Source organism: Phasianus colchicus, chromosome 19, assembly GCF_987193195.1.
Source record: "Phasianus colchicus chromosome 19, bPhaCol1.hap1.1, whole genome shotgun sequence".
Taxonomy (NCBI): Eukaryota; Metazoa; Chordata; class Aves; order Galliformes; family Phasianidae; genus Phasianus; species Phasianus colchicus.
In genome coordinates, this window is record NC_143454.1 from 9198989 (window position 1) to 9216854 (window position 17866).

General features: G+C 51.3%; 1 protein-coding gene across 2 annotated transcripts; it reads right to left on the bottom strand.

Moving 5' to 3' along the window:
- Positions 1-1540: 1540 nt before the first annotated feature.
- On the bottom strand, positions 1541-14554 carry FAM163B (family with sequence similarity 163 member B). Of its 2 annotated transcripts, none has more exons than XM_090121371.1 (3): positions 14428-14554; positions 2106-2221; positions 1541-1999 (listed from the first exon to the last, which is right to left on the bottom strand). In XM_090121371.1, exons 2-3 carry the CDS (start codon positions 2196-2198, stop codon positions 1610-1612), a joined length of 483 nt encoding a protein of 160 aa, XP_089977497.1. In that variant the 5' UTR covers positions 2199-2221; positions 14428-14554; the 3' UTR covers positions 1541-1609. The 2 variants fall into 2 exon arrangements, with proteins under 2 accessions (XP_089977497.1, XP_031457273.1); XM_031601413.2 differs by lacking the exon at positions 14428-14554 and adding an exon at positions 9191-9346.
- Between the last annotated feature and the right edge of the window lie 3312 nt (positions 14555-17866).

Below are 17866 nucleotides of genomic sequence, written 5' to 3' on the forward strand. Positions count from 1 at the left end.
CACTGCCCTCTGTTTCACAATGTGGGTACACAAAGGTCAGCAGCAAAGCCTGTGTCAAAGTAAAGTAGTTTATTTTTTTGCTTTCTTTTTTCTTCTTCAATGATTCCCCAAGTCCTGTACAACAGTTCACCAGGTGAAGGTTAGAGAATGTCAATCACTTGCTTAGTTTCCAAGCTACAACGGAAGGAAAAACCCCCCCAAAAATAGAACAGGAAATGGGGGAAAGCTGGAACAAGAAAATGTCCACAAGAAAGGCAAAGAACTCAAAGGCTGAATGCATTCAAACAAAGTGATGTGAGCTCTGTACAGCCGTGGTCCTGCTGCCTGGAGTAGGTGCTGCCATTCAGCGTGGCCAAACCCAAGCCCCAATCCCCCAACAGAAACCCCAACCTATCAAAGGTACTGGATTGCAGAGGCTGACTTGTGCTTTGCAAGGTTTCCTGGGGGAATTAAAAGCCCTCACAGCTGAAAGCAACATCTCCAGATGGGCTGCACACAGCGTGTGTATGCTGAGGGCTATGGAACAGCAGCGCTTCCTTCTCATTGCATCTCTAAAAACAAAGCCTGGCCCCCAAGCACAGCACTGAGGCTGTTAGGGTCGATTTGTAGCCACCCCTCCTCTGCAGCAGCAAGCCCTGCCCCAGTGCAGGGTGATGCTTTTAACCTGAATAATGCCCAACCTGGGGCCATAGGGTGTTGTGCAAGAGATATTGTACACAGGGGACAGCAAGGAGGGAATGAAGTGTTCTGCCATGTCCCTGGCTGGGTAGGATGCTGTGACTGCTTCTATTTGAAAAATAAATTAATAATAATGGGAAGTAATGCTTATGGTAATCTTCAAAATTAAAGTAGAAATGTGCATGCAGGGGCGTGTGTGCACATACATGGGTGCACTCCCGCTCTGCCAGCACTCAGCTCCCTAGATTAGAAGTAGCATATGGCACCATTTGGAGAGGGGAGGCTCATTATTTGGAGAGGGCAGCTGCGGGTGCATTCCTCCATCTGGAATCATTCTTCCCTCCCTGCCCTAAGTAAGTTGATTGATAACCCATCTCTATCAGCAGGGCCAGGTCTGCGCCCACTGCTCCTGCCCCATTAGGACAGGAATGGGAGGAGCAAGAGATGGGATGTGCAGGGCTGCAGCACAGAGCAGTGGCAGAAGGATGGGCAGCAGCAGCCCAGCTTTGCCAGGGGATGGTGCTGGCTGGGTGTGTTTGCACACCAGGGCCAGCAGCCCCCAGGTGCCACATATCCCTACAGCACAGCAGCTTTGCAGCCTCCCAGCTCAGCCCCCCAGCCACTTGTGGATGACGGGCATTTTTCTCTGTATAAAAGGATGCACAATATCAAAATCCTCTTTATAAAAGAAAAAAAGAAATGCAACGCAGCACTAGAAAACCTCATGTCCCAGCTGCCACCAAGCCACCCTCACTTCCCCTTCCATTATACTGAAGTTTAGCTCCTCTCTGCCTATGCAGCAGATTACATTACATTCAACTTTTCCCCCTCCCCCCCCACCCCCAACTCCGCTTTTTTTTTTTTTTTTTTTTTTAATTTTATTTTAAAACACTGTGATGGATTATAAGAAGTCCTCCGTGCAGCGCCAGGCTCACACGTCGGTGCTGATGCTGCGACTGCGGGAGAAGGCTTCACGCATGGCTGAGAGCCGGTTGGGGTTGAGAGCCTGCAGGTTACCCACGCTCACCGGCAGGTCGAGCTCCTCCTGGCTGACGGTCTGGAAACTGACCCGGTCCCCGCCGTTGTGCAGCTCCTCGGGAGGCTCCTGCAAGAAGAAGGTTGGGGGCTCATACTGCCCGCAGCCCGGGCAGCCGCTGCGACTCGGCGTTGCCTTCTTGCTGAAGGGTGAGGAGCTGTAGAGGGATGGCCCGTTGGTCAGCACTACGTTGCGGTTGCAGTGGAGCGGAGGGATGTGGGAGTGCACGGCGAAGTCGGGCTCCTCCTCATCCTCCTCGGATTCATCCTTCTTGCAGCAGTAGTACTGGAATGGGGATGGGGCTCAGCTGGGATCCCAATGCTCCCACATCATGCATGGGAGATGGGATTGGTTTAGCCTATCCCATCCCCACCACATCACCCTGCCTTACCTGGAGCCTACAGTAGCAGAGGACAGCGATGATACAGAGTAAAATGACAGTTGCTAATATTCCACCTGTGATGACCACGGTCCCGGCTGTCATTCGCCCTCTTCTCCATTAACAGCCTGCAACAGAGAGCACATGGGGTGATGGGGTTGGGATAGGGGATAAGAGGAGATGGGATTGGACTGGATGGGAAGGGTTGGAATGGGACTGGATGAGTTGGAAGATGGGATTGGACTGGAAAGGATGAGATACTTTGCCACCATTTGCAGAGAGATCCCACTGGGTCTGCCTGCACGCTGCAAGCAGAGGGGTTTGTCTCCCTCCTGCAAGAGATCAGGCTGGATGCCAGTACTGTGAAAGCCATCAGGGGAACTCCCAACACCTCCCAGTGCCACCTGACAGCTGGAGGAGGATGGAAAAAGCCCAGAAGAACTTTGCTAAGTGTTATTGCAGCCCACAGGTGGGCTGAGTAATTGAGCTCCAGTGACTGCACATTGATGCTGAGAGTGAGCAGCAGCAGCAGCACTCTATGGGAGTTGTACAAATGGTCCTGCAATGTAAAAACCCCATCCTGGCCAACCAGTCTGGGCATCACCAAGCTACTCTGCATGCATGAGGGAGGCCCAGGGAAGTAAAACCTGCATGATGCCAGCATGAGGTTTGGCCATGAGCCTCACAGCCCCTTGGCTCCATGTTGGGGATGGGGACTTGCCTATGGCACGTGCCTGGCTCCTGCTTGGAGCTTCACAGCAAGTGGGGGGTTGGAGCCGTGCACATTTTTTCTCTGAGCTTATAATCCATTTTCCTCATGAAAACAATGTGGTATTTTAATTTGGAATAACTGGAGCTGCTAAGTGAGCCTTTAAGGAGTGCAGGGCCAGGCACTCCTCTCCCCCACAAAGCAGCAGCATGGGATGAAGCTGCACAGTGCAGTCTCCTTGCTTTGCTGTGGCCAAGATGAAATCAAGGGAGCGTGGTGGTACATGAGATGATGCTTCTGAAAGCTGCATCGCAGCCAGTGCTGTGGCCAGAGCATCACAGGGACACTGCAGTCCCACGCTTGTGTCTGGGAGTAGCATCTCCCTCCCCCTAAAGCATCCACAGGGGAAACTAGGTTCTAGCACAGATATGACAAAGGTGTGAGGCTCCCAGGTCCTGAGCTGAGCAGATGCACAGTGCAAGATGAGCACAAGCCCTGCAGTGCTTGCTCTGAGCATCCCTATCCCAAAAGCTTGAAATTCCCACCATCCTGTGCAGAATAATGCCAAACTCTTTACCCAGGGGGGGGGGGGGGGGGAAATGGGGACAGTCACAGCTGCACACACATCCCTCCTTGCAGCAGCATCACTTCATAGCCCAAGAGCTGCAGGCATCAGTCTGAGATTGGGATAAGTGACATAAATTGACAGAGGGAGCGAACTGTGACCACCTACCCGACAAGTGCTTTAACAAAGCTGGCCTCCAGCTCGTGATATCAGGTTAAACCAAAAAACCAGCTTCCCCAAACCCAAATTACTTCAGCACCTGAGGAAAAGCAACCGTATCTGTCAGGGATTTAACTTGCTTCCAAAGAAAATAAATCTGTGGCATATTTTCAGGTGCTTAATGTCCTGCTAAAGTTGGGTAAGTACTGAATGGATAAAGCAGTATCACATTTTATGCTGCTGCTGAGCAGAGCTGTAGGAGCAGGGGAATTTGTGCTGCTGTGTTATGGCTGAGAGCTTCTTGTACGGCCACAGGGTAAGAGCCCTGCCAAATCCTGCCCTATCCCTGGGATGAAAACCCTGTGGGGATTCAGAGTAGGGAGACAACAAGTCTTCCAAAACTTCAGCAGCGATGTGCAAGCATCAGCTGCTCAGGGAAGGGCATGAGGCAGCACACCTGGTGCTCCAGTCCTGGGACCTTTGCTGCTCCCATCTGCTATCTCACCATGAATTAAAGGTTGCATGCCCCAGGGGCAAGCAAGGGGAGCACACAGCAGTTTTCTCTGCATTCCTCCCTCCCAAGCCCTGATGCCCTGTGGTTAGCCATGCATGGCATGACAGCCAATGCTCCACTTGGAGCAACACCATTTGCATCACAATATTTTTCCTCCCGTAACATACTTGTCTGCTTAAAACCATGTACCTGGAAGCATTAAACTCTCCAGCGTGCAAAGGAAGGAGGGGGGGGGGGGGAAAAAAAGCCCATAAGCAGAACAATTCCTGTCTAGACCTCCTTTTTACATTTGTTCCTAATTTCACGCTCTGCAGGCTCCCAGGTTCATATATTCAGTAATAAATATCTTGGTAAAAGGAAGTGCTTTGCAGCTCCGCTGTGGTCTTGGGGAAGGTATGCAGGAGCCTCACTATGAGGAACGCAGGCACCAGCAGACGTGTCTACAGCCACTTGGCTCCTTCCATGTCCTTGGGGAAGGTGAGGAGCCCTCAAGCTATGGAGGATACCTGAGCCCCCCTTCAAACCTAAGCTACCTTCCTGCACAGCTGCTCCAGGCTGTTTTGCTGCAGGCACAACCCTGTGCCACTTGCCTGGGATATCTATGTCTGAGTAGTTTCAGCCTGCAGCAGATAGAGAGTTCGATGCAAGAGAAAAATGGGCTTCTGTGTTCCTTGCAGCTTGGAGAAGGAAGAAGTAGAGCTCTCACTGGCTCCAACCCCTGACCGATGGCTTCTTCCCTTGCTCCAGATGTTGCAATGCTGCAGACACAGCTGGATACTGGACTCTGCTGCTACCTGCAGGAAGACAGCTGGGGACTGCTAGGGTGAGCACACTGAGATTTCTTTAGGAGATCCTCAAGTTCTGGTTAAACCAGACTGTGGGATTTGTGGCAGGAAAAGCCTTCCGATCAGGACTTTCCATGAGCAGAGTCTACACTCATTGCACCCTATCCCATTCTTTCCCATCCCATCACAACAGTCACCCCAAAGCCTTGGGGTGCCGTGACAGCAAGCCTCCAAAACTGAACCTCAGATGGGAACACTGGTTCCAGTCATAAAGACACTGCACCTCACCCACACACAGGTAAGCCCATGGCCTGTTTTATTGCAGCACGCTCCCTGCATCTCCTGCCAGCTTGAGATCTGCTCCTCTGCAGCACACCCAACCCACAGAGCAGCCATTTTCCAGCTCTTCCATGCACATCCTGATGCCAATCCTTCTGATTACACCCCATTTTGGAAGAAAGGGAAAGAGATCAGCAAGGGGGAAAAAGGAGGAACGTGGGACACCCTGCCTGTGCCTTGGTTTTGCCAGAGGGTGAACCCAAAAGGGGAAGCAGCAGCTCAAATACGTTTGGTGGCCAACGCAGCCTGATTCCTGCATTTCTCCTAGTTCCTGTAATCCTACCCAGTCAATGAACGAGAGCTGGGCTGCTCAGAGCAGCAGGGCAGAGTGCCAGCACAAGGCTTTGCACACAGGGAGCCAATGGACCAGGCAGCTGCCAGCAATACGGGCAGAGAACGAGGCTCCCCAGCTGCAAAGCACCCAGAGCACAGGGCTGCACCACTCCTGCATGCTCAGGATAACACAGGCATAAAGACTGCATCTATCATAGCTCACAGTATGGTCCTCCGTGCCCCAGGATTGCTCCTCTCTGCTCTGCCCCTTCTTAGGGTTAATGCTCCCAGAGCAATGCCAACACTGGGGCAATGGGGACAGTCAAACATCACACTCCTTCTGCCTGTTCTCATTATCATCCTGCACCATTTTATATCCCAAAGCACTTTGTTAAATGTTACACAGCAGACCCAAAACTGACAGAAAAGCCACTGTGTTCCTGATGTTCCTTCCATCCTGAGATGGAAGACTTCTCCATACGCTGTGAGTTTGCATCCCCACAAGTGACACATCAGAGCAGAACCCAGCACAGCATGCCCAAAACATAACATACATTACAGCCACTCCGAGTTTTGGGTTTTTCTACACCAGATATCACAGGAAAGTTTGCAACAACCAGGCAATCATAGGACAGTTTGGGATCCCCCCACCCTAATTAGGATTTAAAACAGAAACCAGCTCAGAGAGCCTTCTGAATGCTCACTTCTGAATGCCCACAAGCAAATCAATTCAGGGGATGCCAGCCCCAGCACAGAGCAAGAGGGAACACGCACGCAGCAATAAAGAAGCAATAATGTTGTTCAATACAACTAAATCACACCTGATGTTAAAATAATATTTGCACAGCTCATCAAAGCAGCACTGAGGCTTAGGGAGCACAACTCCAGGCGTGGATGTCAGCAATTGCAGCTGCAAAAAGGAGAGCAGTGGTGCTGCTGTGGGGGGGCAGGAGGAACACCACCTGGTGCCATTGCAGTGCCCTGGGATCTTCTCAAGGTGTTGCCAACTCCATATTAAAGGGAACAGGGAAGGAGTTGGCAGCTGCTCCAGCACACCTGGAATAAAGCAGGGTAAGCCACACTGGAAAGCTTCGCCCTCCTCAATCCCATCTGTCCCTGCCCAAACAACCCTGCTCTGCATAAGCACCAAGAATTATTTCCATACATCCGCTGTCATCCAGAACACTCCTAAGCTGTCTGAACTCCTTCAGAAAGGAAAAAACAAAAAGCAAGACAGGCTGTCTTTCCACCCTGCATCATTTAATCTCCTCTTGAACTGCGGCTTAGTCCGCCTGAGATATTAGCATCAGAGAGCAGGTTTTGGTATTAGCAGCTTGAGATAAGCTGCAGTCAGTGCTAAGGGGGAAATAAGAGAGAGGGTGGGGAGAGCTCCTAGCAAGGAGCTGCTCCTGGCCATCCATCTCTGCCTCGATTTCCACTTCTTTCTGTTCCAGTGGGGACTGCTCCATCTCCATCATAACCCAGCATAGAGCAGCTGAAAGGTTACAAAGACCCAGCGAGCAGAAAACTGAGCACCGAAGTTGGAAAAAAGGGGGATTTGTCCTTCTGCAAATGCTGCCCAGAGAGTGTGATGCTGCTGGCAGAGGACAGCACCTGGCTGGGAGCAGGAGCTGTCTTCAGCAGTTCTCACCAAGTGACTGATGCTGACGCAGAGGACAAGGGCAAAGCTCTGAGGAATTGTGACACCGCAGCCAGGATGGCCCAGGCAGTAGGAAGGCTGTCACACAGCAGCACATCACCAGGTCACAGTGATTCCTTGAGCTGTGGTGAGCTCTGTGCTCCTCTATGTGACAATGCCGGGGGGGGGAGCAAAGAGTCCCACCTCATCCAGGACCGTACAGGTGCTGAGGCTCAGCCCTCCATCAGGATGGGGAAAAGAAGGAAGGAAGGATGCACACAGGGTACAATTCCACAAAGCAGTAAATCCGCTCAGCTTTGCATTTCCACAAGGTGAGAGCGCAGCTCAGAAGGACAGGAAGGTGTTCTGCAAAAGATCTACGAACAGCTCAATTGAGCCTTGTTTGCTCAGGACCAATGGGCCCATGGGTTGGGGACAGCAGGAAGCACTGTTTCCTTGGGGCTCACTAAATGATGCAAGCTGGGAGCTCCAAGGAGCATCCTCTGTCCAGCTACAGGAAAGGGCTTTCACCCCATTTAGTGAGTTACCCCATGTAGGGTCTCCGCTGGGTGTCATGGACAGGGGAGCTGATCTTGGCTGCCCCAGAGAGATGAGCAGCAGCCATGGATGTACCTCCAGGGCTGCTTGAGCAGCAGCACCTGGGATTTCCACAGAGATATACACACCTTTTTGCCTTAAAAACAACACCAAAACCCCACAAAAAAAAAAAAAAAAAGACGTAGGGAGTTTCCATAGCTACAGCCTTACACTGCTCACACAAAAGCTCAGGCTGAACCCATGCAAGGGAAAGCAAGCAGGGTGTTTTTCCCACTCCAGCCCAGCAAGTTAGCATGGTGCATGAATCAACAGAGAGAAAAGAAGGCAATGTGCTTCCTCATGGCTTGTGATCAGGAGTTTCCTTATGGGCAGTAAAATCTCCTTATGTTCTCATTTCTAATAGGGATTTATCTTTGCTGCATCAGGGGAATTAATACAGACCGTCGTCTGAGAGGGTAATTTCCAGACTGCTGGCAACTCTGCTGAACCGTTTTCAGTAAATTTCCCGTTTATTTCCCTCTTCTTACTTCTGCTACAGCTTTTTCTGAGAGATCAGAGGGAGAAAACCCACCGCAATCAAAAAAGCAGAAGTGATAAAGTAATTCATAGACCTCAGCTGAAAACCATCATTAGGCGAAGAAAGGAGCAGGGAAAACCTTCACATAAAGTGCTCTACTTAAAAGCACGTGGGCTTAGCAGAGCTGCTGAGATCAAATGTTTGAAATATCGACTGTTCCCAGGGATGGCATCTTTCAGAAATCAAAACACATGCGATGTATCTTTTTGCCTGGCATCAGCACTGGAACGATGCAAGCACTGCCTTTGAAATGACTCCTTGATCCAGAGAAGCCCTGGAGAGCGATGCAGCAGTGCTCCCCGTGCATCCTCCCCACATCCCCAGAGCCAAAGTGGGCTGAGCTGGGGATGGCTTTTCTCAGGCCCAAGGATGGGTGTCCACCAGTGACCCCTGAGCATCCAAACATCTGCAAATCTCTGTTTTTGAGCAAAACAGAAGCCCTGGGTACAGCATTTCAGCATTTAAAGGTTTACCCATTTCTAAGCTTTAGAACTCCAATACTCCACAGACAACAGTGCTGCCACAACCCAGCAGTATTTATGGCTTTATTTGCTTCCAGTCAAGTGGTGAAGGCACTACCACAGCTTGCCCAGAGAGATGGCAGTGCCCCATCCCTGTAGACACCCAAGGTCAGGGGATCTGAGCACCTGGTGGAGCTGTGGGTGCTCCTGATCACGGCAGGGAATGGGACCAGATGGCCTTGAAGGGCTCCTTCCTGCTCAGATGATTCTATGATCTCAGACAATAGTCCAGCTGCCCTCTGACTATTTACAAAGGCACCCAGAGAGCAAGTGAGATCAGTGCTTGGTTTCTCAGAATCTGGTATCAAAGGCTTGCATTTTCTGTAAGTTCAATGCTATAACATGATGGAAAGCACAGCAATAATATCAGGGTGGCAAAGTCTGCAGCTGCAACAAATGAGGACAACTCCAAGCACAGTAGATACGAACACAAAAACAAAAGAGGAAAATTTGCTTACCTTTAGAAAGCCTCAAGTGTGCAGGGACCTCCAAAAAGGTACCCACATCTCCACTGCCAACCCTTAAATGAGGTCTGGGCAGGGGTGGATCCTGGCTCCTTCTGGTCACTCAGTGCATTGCAAACACCTGAGCTGCCCTGGCTTGGCCCTGCCTTTCCACCAGGTGCTCAATCACTGCTTCAAGCCCTGACTTAGCATTTCTGCTACGCTAACCTACCCTGTTTTATTTCAGCATAGAACAAAAACAAAAGTCTGATGCCAGAAACTCAAGGGAAAATAAATGCCACCGAGAAAACCCCACTTTCTATGGGCTGAATCCCACCAGCCACTGTGAGAATCGGGAATAACTCTTGGGCTGTCAGCAATGCTAAACTGTTGCAAATCAGTCCTCCAGAGACAACCAGGGGAATAACAGCAAAATCACAACCCAGCCACGAAGTCTGCCTAATGGCAAGCCCCAATCAACGTTCATTATCCTCCTGCTCCCACCTCCACTCCCACGCAGGCAGCACGGCTATTTTCCCCCAGATCCCACTGCTGATCTTCCCAGGGCTGAGCTACCCGGCAGGCAAAGCCATCAGAAGGAGAGAGATCCTTTTCCTTCCACATGAGAGCATTCCAAATGGCATTCCTGCCAATCCCTGCTTGCAGGCACTGCGCAACCCTCGAGGCCGTGTATCTCCTGAGCCTCTCCAGCACCCAGGGCACCAAAATCTCAAATCCCTGCTCAAAGCTGAGTCTCCAGCAGCATCAATACTGTGGTTTTTTCCCCTGAGGGAGCCTGGCTTGCATTTCCACTAAAGGCACTGTATCTTGCAATGTAACACACGTATATTCTGTTAACTAAAGGGCAGCAATATGCGCTCCATTGTACCGTGAGTGATTTCTACAACTGAAGATGCAGCAGAATCAAATCGCAGCAACTATTTATATCAAAGCAGAGCTGCTACTGAGTGTTCATCAACCTAAACAGTGAAGGTCTGGCCGGGTTTTCCCTAAGACAACCCAGCCTTCACCATATAACCCATAATATCCCCAGCGCTGGTGGAGCAGTGTGGCTACCGCTAGAGGGATGCGAGCAGAGCTCGGGCATCCGCACCTTGGGCAGCATCTGCTGGGGGCGAGGGGTGATGGAAAAGCAGGGGTAACCACTACAGGGTCACTGTGGGACTGCAGGCAGCCCGGGGTGGGGGATTCCCTGCACACAGCAGCTTGCAGTCTGGCTGGAAAGGCAGACAACAGAAACAGAAAAACGAGAGTTAATAGTTTGCCAGAGTTCGGGCAGGAAAACCCACAACAGAGCTTGAAATGAATCCAAATCCACTCCAAGAGCAAAAGGGATACGGATGTAAAGTGCAGGGCAAAGCCAGTGCAGCATGCTTGGCTCAAAGGGGGATGCTCGCTCGGGAGCTTGAAGCAGCTCAGCACATCAGCTCAGTGCACACACTATTTCCTAGGGGAAAGCTGAGTTCGGACAAGATCTGGGGCACAGGGATGGCTGAGCCCATCGCAAGCTGTAGGCATCCCCTGTGCACCCTCCAGCTTTTTGTCTCACCACAGGTGTTTGCTTTCATTAAAGCTTTAAACTCAGCCTGAACCTCTTGGTGGGTAAAGGGGCAGCGTGGTGCCAGCTCTGCAGGTGCAGGAGGAATGGGCAGTGCTACCAGGGGCCACTTGGCTCCATTACGGTCCAGCTGAGATGCTCAGGCTGCAGAAGAATAAGGGACTGCTCTGCCCAGGGAAATATAAAATGACAAAAGACTTTTCCTCCCAGCTCGCTCCCCTCCAGCACAGAGTTAGGAAATCTCAGCCATGCAGAGCGTCCATCGCTTGCAATTCACATAGTAATGAGTTTTATGGGCTTCTGTAGCTCAGACCCTGTGATGAGCTTGTGCCCAAGGGCAGAGCCACGGTGTGGCCTAAAGCCATCCCTACAGCTGGTGGTGCAGAAGGCTCCATCCCTGCTGATGGGGATATCATCACCTTCATCCCCTGCAGAGTGCCCTCAGGGCGAGGTAAGGAGCCAGCAGTCAGGCACACACTGCTGAGCCTTGATCCAACAGCACTGAAGCAAACAGAAACAAATCCACATATTTTCTGTTTGGATCACGTCCCGAGGACAGGCTAAGACTTTCTTTCGGGTTTCTGCTAACTTTCTTCTGAAAGGTCCCTTAGAAAAAGGCAATTATCACAGTGCCATTAAGGCTTTCCTCATTGCATGGCCGGATAAATCGCCCGGAGTCTTTCGAAATAACCTTTAAACAATAGATCCTGTCTTGTGTACTGAATGTTTCCAAACTCAACAGTAATGCATCCAGATGTCACTCGTGTCTACTGTGGACCTGACTATTTCTGGAAACGCACCAAGGGCGGATTGCCTGGATAATGTCACAGAGAGAATATGACAAGTCTCCATCTCTGTGATAAAAGCACAGTGGTGTGCCCCAGGGTGGTGGGACGCAGCCCTGCTCCTTTCCTGAGCAGTACTGGGCAGGTACTGTCAGCTCATGCTCTGCAGATGGGGGACAATGCGTGTGTTCCTGCCCAGCACAGCTTGGTGAGCTCATAGACTGCTTGGATTGGTGTTTGTCACTGTGAATGGCTTCGGTGTTGGGGAAAAGGAATGCAGAGAGAAGCACTGGGGACAGCCGGCGGGGGCTTGGGGAGCAAGCCTTGGCTCAGCCTGGATGAAGATGAGCACCAGCTCTGCCTCATTGCGGGTGTGATCCCTATCTGAAGGGAGAGGGAGACCAAAGCTCCACGCCTGACTCACTTCAGGTCTGCACTGTGCAGCATCAGCACATGGCCAGGGATGGCGTGACATCAGCTGTGCTGGCACTGCCGAACCCCAAAATCCTCCTCTAACAGAAGAGGAGCTGGGAGCCAGGAGCACCTGGGTGCTGAGCAGCCCATCCCCAGGAGTGGCTTCGTCACCGCTCCTCAGCATCGGCCTTCCCACGGATGGATGACTTCTCCAACAAGCATCATCAGCTGAAAACACATCGCCAGTCCTCTGCAGAGCCAGCCCTTGTGACTTCAGCCTGATTCAGCCCCATTCCCTGTCCCCACGCCGTGTCTGACATGGGCACATTGCGACCCGCACCATCCATGGCAGCCAGGTCCTCCCCTGGTGCTCAGAGCTGCCCTAAATGGGTCACGGCCCTTGTTAAGCTGTCTGAGGATGATTCAAAATGCTGTCACGACTTTTCATCTTCCTCCAACCTTTGCAGCTGACCTCTGCTCCAGGCTGCTCCTGCAGGGATCGCGGGGCTTGGAGGTTGCTGATGTCTCTTGTTTGGATTGGCCCCCGCTGTGATTCCAATGGGGCTGAAAGGTCTGGGCAGGGTCAGAGTCCATCACCCTACATATTTTTAGTCTCTCTGCCAAACTGCAATGTTGGAACATGATTTTTTTTTTAACAAAAGGTGAACAAATCCTGCCAACTGTAATGAATTAGATCACGAGGAGAGAAGGAGATAGACAACGACGTGGGGAAAAGTGTAAATTAGAACAGGAATGAGCGGCAAGCTCAACCCAACACCTGCTCCCTCTCCTCCATCCCTCCCCTGCTCTTTCTCAGCATTGTCACATCAGGAGCACTGCCAGATACAAATACCTCTTGGCTGGCCATGCCCCCAGCTACGGGGTGATAAATCAGCATCAGTCACTTTGGGGGGATTTTGCTGTCGTTCTTTATCTCTTTGGAGCACCAGCAGTTTCCTAAGACTCCTCGTCACTGCTCTGCACAGGAACACTGACATGCAGAGGAAGGAGGTTACAGCTTTAATTACAGCTGCACGGTCTTTAAGGTGTTTGAAATCTCTTTTCACCGACTGACAGCCACAGTGCATTTTGCTGCTGATTCCAGATGAGAAGAGAAACAGCCATAAAAGGCTGCCAACAGCATTCTGTTACTCACACACCACCACAACAGGGCCAGCAACTAAAGGCAGCTGTGAGGACAAGTCGTGCACTGAGTTTATGCACAATTTACATAAACTCACTTCCCTTAACTGCATTATAATTTAGCTGCTTACTCAGTGAGGACATCAGATGCAATGACAGAAACCCCAGTCATAGCGGTACGGATGCTCCAGTGAGGTCACCCAGGAGCACTGTCTGCACTCTAAGCATCGGGATGTCAGCCAGGTTTCCTAAAATGACAGCCATCCATCATGGAAGAGCACGATTTTACCATCGAGGCTTTATGCTGATTTCACTGCTCGTTTTTAGGCTGGAAGACAATCTGTTGAACCTCAGAGTGCAGTCTTCTCTTACCCTTAATTTATTCTGTCAGAAAACTGTCTACCTTAATGAGTATGAGCACACCCCCACTACCTTCCAAGTTTGGTGATCTGTTATGTCAAATATAAATAATCCTGTCTGAAACCGCTCGATAGGGGGAAATGAAAAGCCATCTTCCCTCGGGGGATTTCTCTCCCCCACAGCCCCCCCATCCTGCAGAACAAACACCGTCCATGTGCTCAGCCCCAGCCAGCTGCTGTATTAACCAGATAGTGCTCAAAGCAGCAGATCATCCTGCTGTCACCTTCCTTGCATTCAACCCTGGATCTCTCTCCATTCCCACTGCTCTGGGGCTGCTCTGCTGTCTGACCCAGACAACGCAGGGGGTTCCTATGTCCTTTGGAAGCAGGACAACAGATAGGAAGGACCCTGGTGTTGGCCGCATGGCTGTGGGTGAATGCCCTGAGAGAGGCCAGCTTTGTCCCCAGACCACACATGCAATGAGAACAAGCTGTCCCCACAGCGGCCAAGGACATGACCTGAGTGCTCAGGTGGAGGAAAGCATCCCACCCCAGCCCCGAGAGATGCTGTCACATCCTCCTTTGTAGATACAGCTTTAGAACTAAAGATGCTGTAGGAACCAGCAGCACCAAGCTTGGAGCATCCCGGTGTTTATCATCCTGGGCTAAAGCATTGGCTGGACCACTCTCCCCAGGAGAGGCTATCGGGGAACAGATGCTGTGCAATTCTCCATGTCCACCTCCCCCCTCCAAGCCCCCACCAGCCCCAGCCTGCAGCTAGAGCTCGTCCTCTGTTCTCCCCTTGCAGGCATTCTCCCAGGACTACCCCAGCACTCCAGGAAGAGGAGGGGGGAAGGGGGGGAAGAGAAATAAGCAGGGGAAAATCACTGCTGAGGACCCCCCCGGAGCAAAGAATGAGGGCATGGAGAAGGAGTGCAGCGTCGGTGCTCTCTCCTTTTCCTCCCCTCTTACCTTCAAGCGGGGGAATGGTGCCGGATCGCTCAGGTGAGGACCGCGTCGTCTCCTGAAGACTCCAGCTCGGAACGCATCAATGCGGGAATGAAAAAAAAAAAGAAAAAAAGAGAAAAAAAAAAAAGAGAGAAGAGTAGAAATAAATAAATAAATAAACAAATAAAAATAATAAATTGAAAAAAAATAATAATAACAGTGATTTGTGAGGAGGGGACGGGGGGAGGGTTATAAATAAAGTGAATGATAAACAAGACAGAAGGCCGATGCCAGCTCAAGGAACCGAGCGGGAGAACCGGCAGCGGGGATCCTGTCGGCACATGGCCGGTGCCGGCAGCAGCCGCGGCGGTGCGGGGGAGCCGCTCCCTCCCCGCCCCGCGCCCCGGCGCCAACGGGGCCGCCAATGAGGGCGGTGCGGAGCAGCGCGGCCCCCCCCCCACCCCTCCTTCTCCGCTTCTCCCCCTTCTTTCCCAAAGCCCCGCACCGGGGATGCACGGGTTGAGGCGCGTGAACGCGGTGCTCCCTTCTTCCACCGCACGCCGCCGCCGCCGGGTCCTCCTCCTCCTCCTCACCTCGCTGCGGGGGGACGGGGGTTGGATACACAGGGATGGAAGCCCTCGGTTCATAGAGACGAGAACCCCCCTGCAGAGCTCGATGCCTCCGCACAGAGCACGGTGGTCCCGCACGGAGCCTTCATCCCCACTGCTGGCACATCCTAACCCCTCTATACCCAGAAAGGGAAAAACACCCGGATCAACCCCTCTGCCCCCCCTTACCCCCACAAGCATCCCGTGGCTTCTCACACGTTACACGGCTTTGTCCCGTGTGCCATTCACTAGGAGTTAACACTGAGTTTGGTTAAGAGCCGCTCCTTCCCGTTTCCCTTCCCAGCACCACCCCAGCGACTCGGGCAGCCCCATCCGCAGACCCCCCCCGGCACTGTGGCTCTGAGCACACCGCGCTCTGCACGAGCAAAGGTGGCACAGAATTACATCCTCATCCGAGTGGTCATCGCAGAACGGAGAGGGAAAAGGTTCTTGTGTCCCAAAGCCAAAAAAACAAAAGCATTTGGTAACAGAGAAAAGCTGTGGCTTGGGGCCACTCCTCAAGCAGGTGAGCCCCCCCCCCCAAGCTATTGGCACTGCTGTCCCTAACACTGAACTTCGTATTTCCTTTTGGCCCTCTGCTACTTGTCCTGTCCTCCTCAACTGATGGAACAATCGGTCTCTGGTCCTCTCAGAGCACATCTGCTCTTTTTAAGATGCTATCGCTTATAGCACTCTTTTAATCTATAGAGAGGGAAACAGTTGCGTTTAATTAATTGCTCCCTAAATAAACTAATTACCGCCGGTAATTTCAGCACACTTTGCACGCAGTTCAAACGCCTGAGCAGGGATCTGAGCACAAGTCTGATGGCGAGAAATGAAAGCAAGGGGACAACAAATAGTTCAGCTTTGGAAGGTCCTCCTCAGACCATCACTGTTTAATTATCACAGACCGCATTGGTTAGCACTGAGCAGTCCGTATCATGGTTCCTTTTCAGCTCTGCTTCAAGGTTGCTTGGACTTTGCGCAGTACGTATTGGAAAGCTATGCCAAGAAAACACCGTTTTAGCTTTTTATTACTTTTATGGGTCAAACGTCATTGTCTAGCAATTTATCACTGTATCTTTGTTTGGAAATGTGAAAGATAGAGGTTCGTTTTTGGGCCATTCATTTCAGTTTCGGTGCTCGTATCCCAGCATGGAAATAAACAGCCTCCTTTCTTCCCAAACTGCTTTTATAACGAATATGTCAAAGTGATTCTTCACTGATCTGAACCCAGGACAGCAGCAAGGAAAAGCAATGTTACAGCAAGGACTTAGCGAATACTTGAGCCGCCTTCAGCAAGTATAGATCTTATTTTGTGGAACTCGAACACCAGATCCATTTACTCTAAAAGCAGCCCTGCGGAGATCAGCTATCGAACCTGCGAAGGAGAGAAAGGTTTTTATGACATATTTCTGTAGTCTGTTGTGAGCACAGCCTCACTGTGCCAGGGACTGAACAAGAACAGGGTGCAAAGAGCTGTAATCCCACAGACTTTGCAACAGACATTTTTGCAGAAGGGAAGTGCTAATGAGGAGCTGCAGCATGGGAGCCAGTCGCAAGCCTCGAGAGCTGGCCACAGGCCAGTGACAACTTCCATTGGCTCTCCTTGCCATTTGGAAGGGGTCCTGTGCCTGCCAAGGCTGTGGGATAAACAGAGCAGCAGCAGCCAGGAGCCAAACCATTTGTAGGCTTTAAGTAAGGTGCAAATGTTGTAAGCAGCTGCTTCCCCCCAATGCCTCCGTTGGTGTATGCACAGCATAAGTGCCCTGCTGCATCCACACGTTCTTGTTTCCCCATACCTGCCACAGGGTTTGGGATCAAACTGCCCAGGAATATCACTTGATCTGCATCATTCAGCATCTGAACCAGGCTTTTTTCCCCAAATTACTGCTCACAATGTGCTGCCATCAGGGAGGAGCAGGCTCAAGCCTGTGACACGAGTGACATCTTCCTTCCAAACGTGGCTCCATTTGATCCTTGGATTATGTGGCCACCAACCAGAACAAAAGCTGGATACAGCTGAAGCCAAATAGGACAGGTCTGTACTGGAGCCACATTAATTTATTCATGTATTTAATATTTATCCACTAATCTACTCTTTATTATACCTTCTCCTAACTCTCCTGTTACAGATACCAATGGCTATGGGAAAAGCTGTGAGGAGGGCTGGCAGCAGGGAGCAGAGCCATGCAGAAGTACTTTGGGGCTTCAGGGAAGGGAGCTGGAAGTGAGGTGACCACGGGAGAGGGCCAAGGATGGAGAATGGAAACTCGTCTGATCCTGCCTGGAGCATCTTTTGCAGGGACACGTGAATCTGTGTTACAATGCGTGGAGATGGGTATTGCAAAGCCACTTTATTTATGGTGCTTTTATTGGCAGGGGAGTGGGAGTGCAATACAATTTTAGCCACTGTGATGTCTCTATCTCCCTTACATTCCACCTCCATTTCTAGAGCCGTTTTTGCTCTGAATTACACAATTTCTCCAGCTGCACAAAGGGACTTGCTGTACCTGGCATGGCTCAGCCTTGCTGGGTGAGGAGAACTCCAGCAGCTGAGTGCAGGTCTCCAGCATCACCAGTCCTGTTCCCCTCCCTCTGCAGGCAGCAGAATCCCATCCCATAAGGCAGCAATACAGCTGCACAGCATTCAGCTCAGACATGCTTGAGCATGGAGAAAGGCACAGTTCACACCATGGTCTGCGGGGAGCACAGCCCAGAGGGAATCTCCAAGAGCTACGGAGCCTGAGACCACCATGATGTCAGCTCGGTTATGCTCCAGTTCTCAGATCCAGCTCAAATCTCTCCCACCTCCCACTGGCACCATCCATCGCATCGCACAACCCTGTATAAAC

Coding starts and splice junctions, on each gene's coding strand:
- FAM163B (XM_090121371.1), bottom strand. CDS start 2,198: ATGACAGCCGGGACCGTGGTCATCACAGGTGGAATATTAGCAACTGTC. Junction 2,000..2,105: donor TCTGCTACTGTAGGCTCCAG/GTAAGGCAGGGT, acceptor TCCCCATTCCAG/TACTACTGCTGCAAGAAGGA.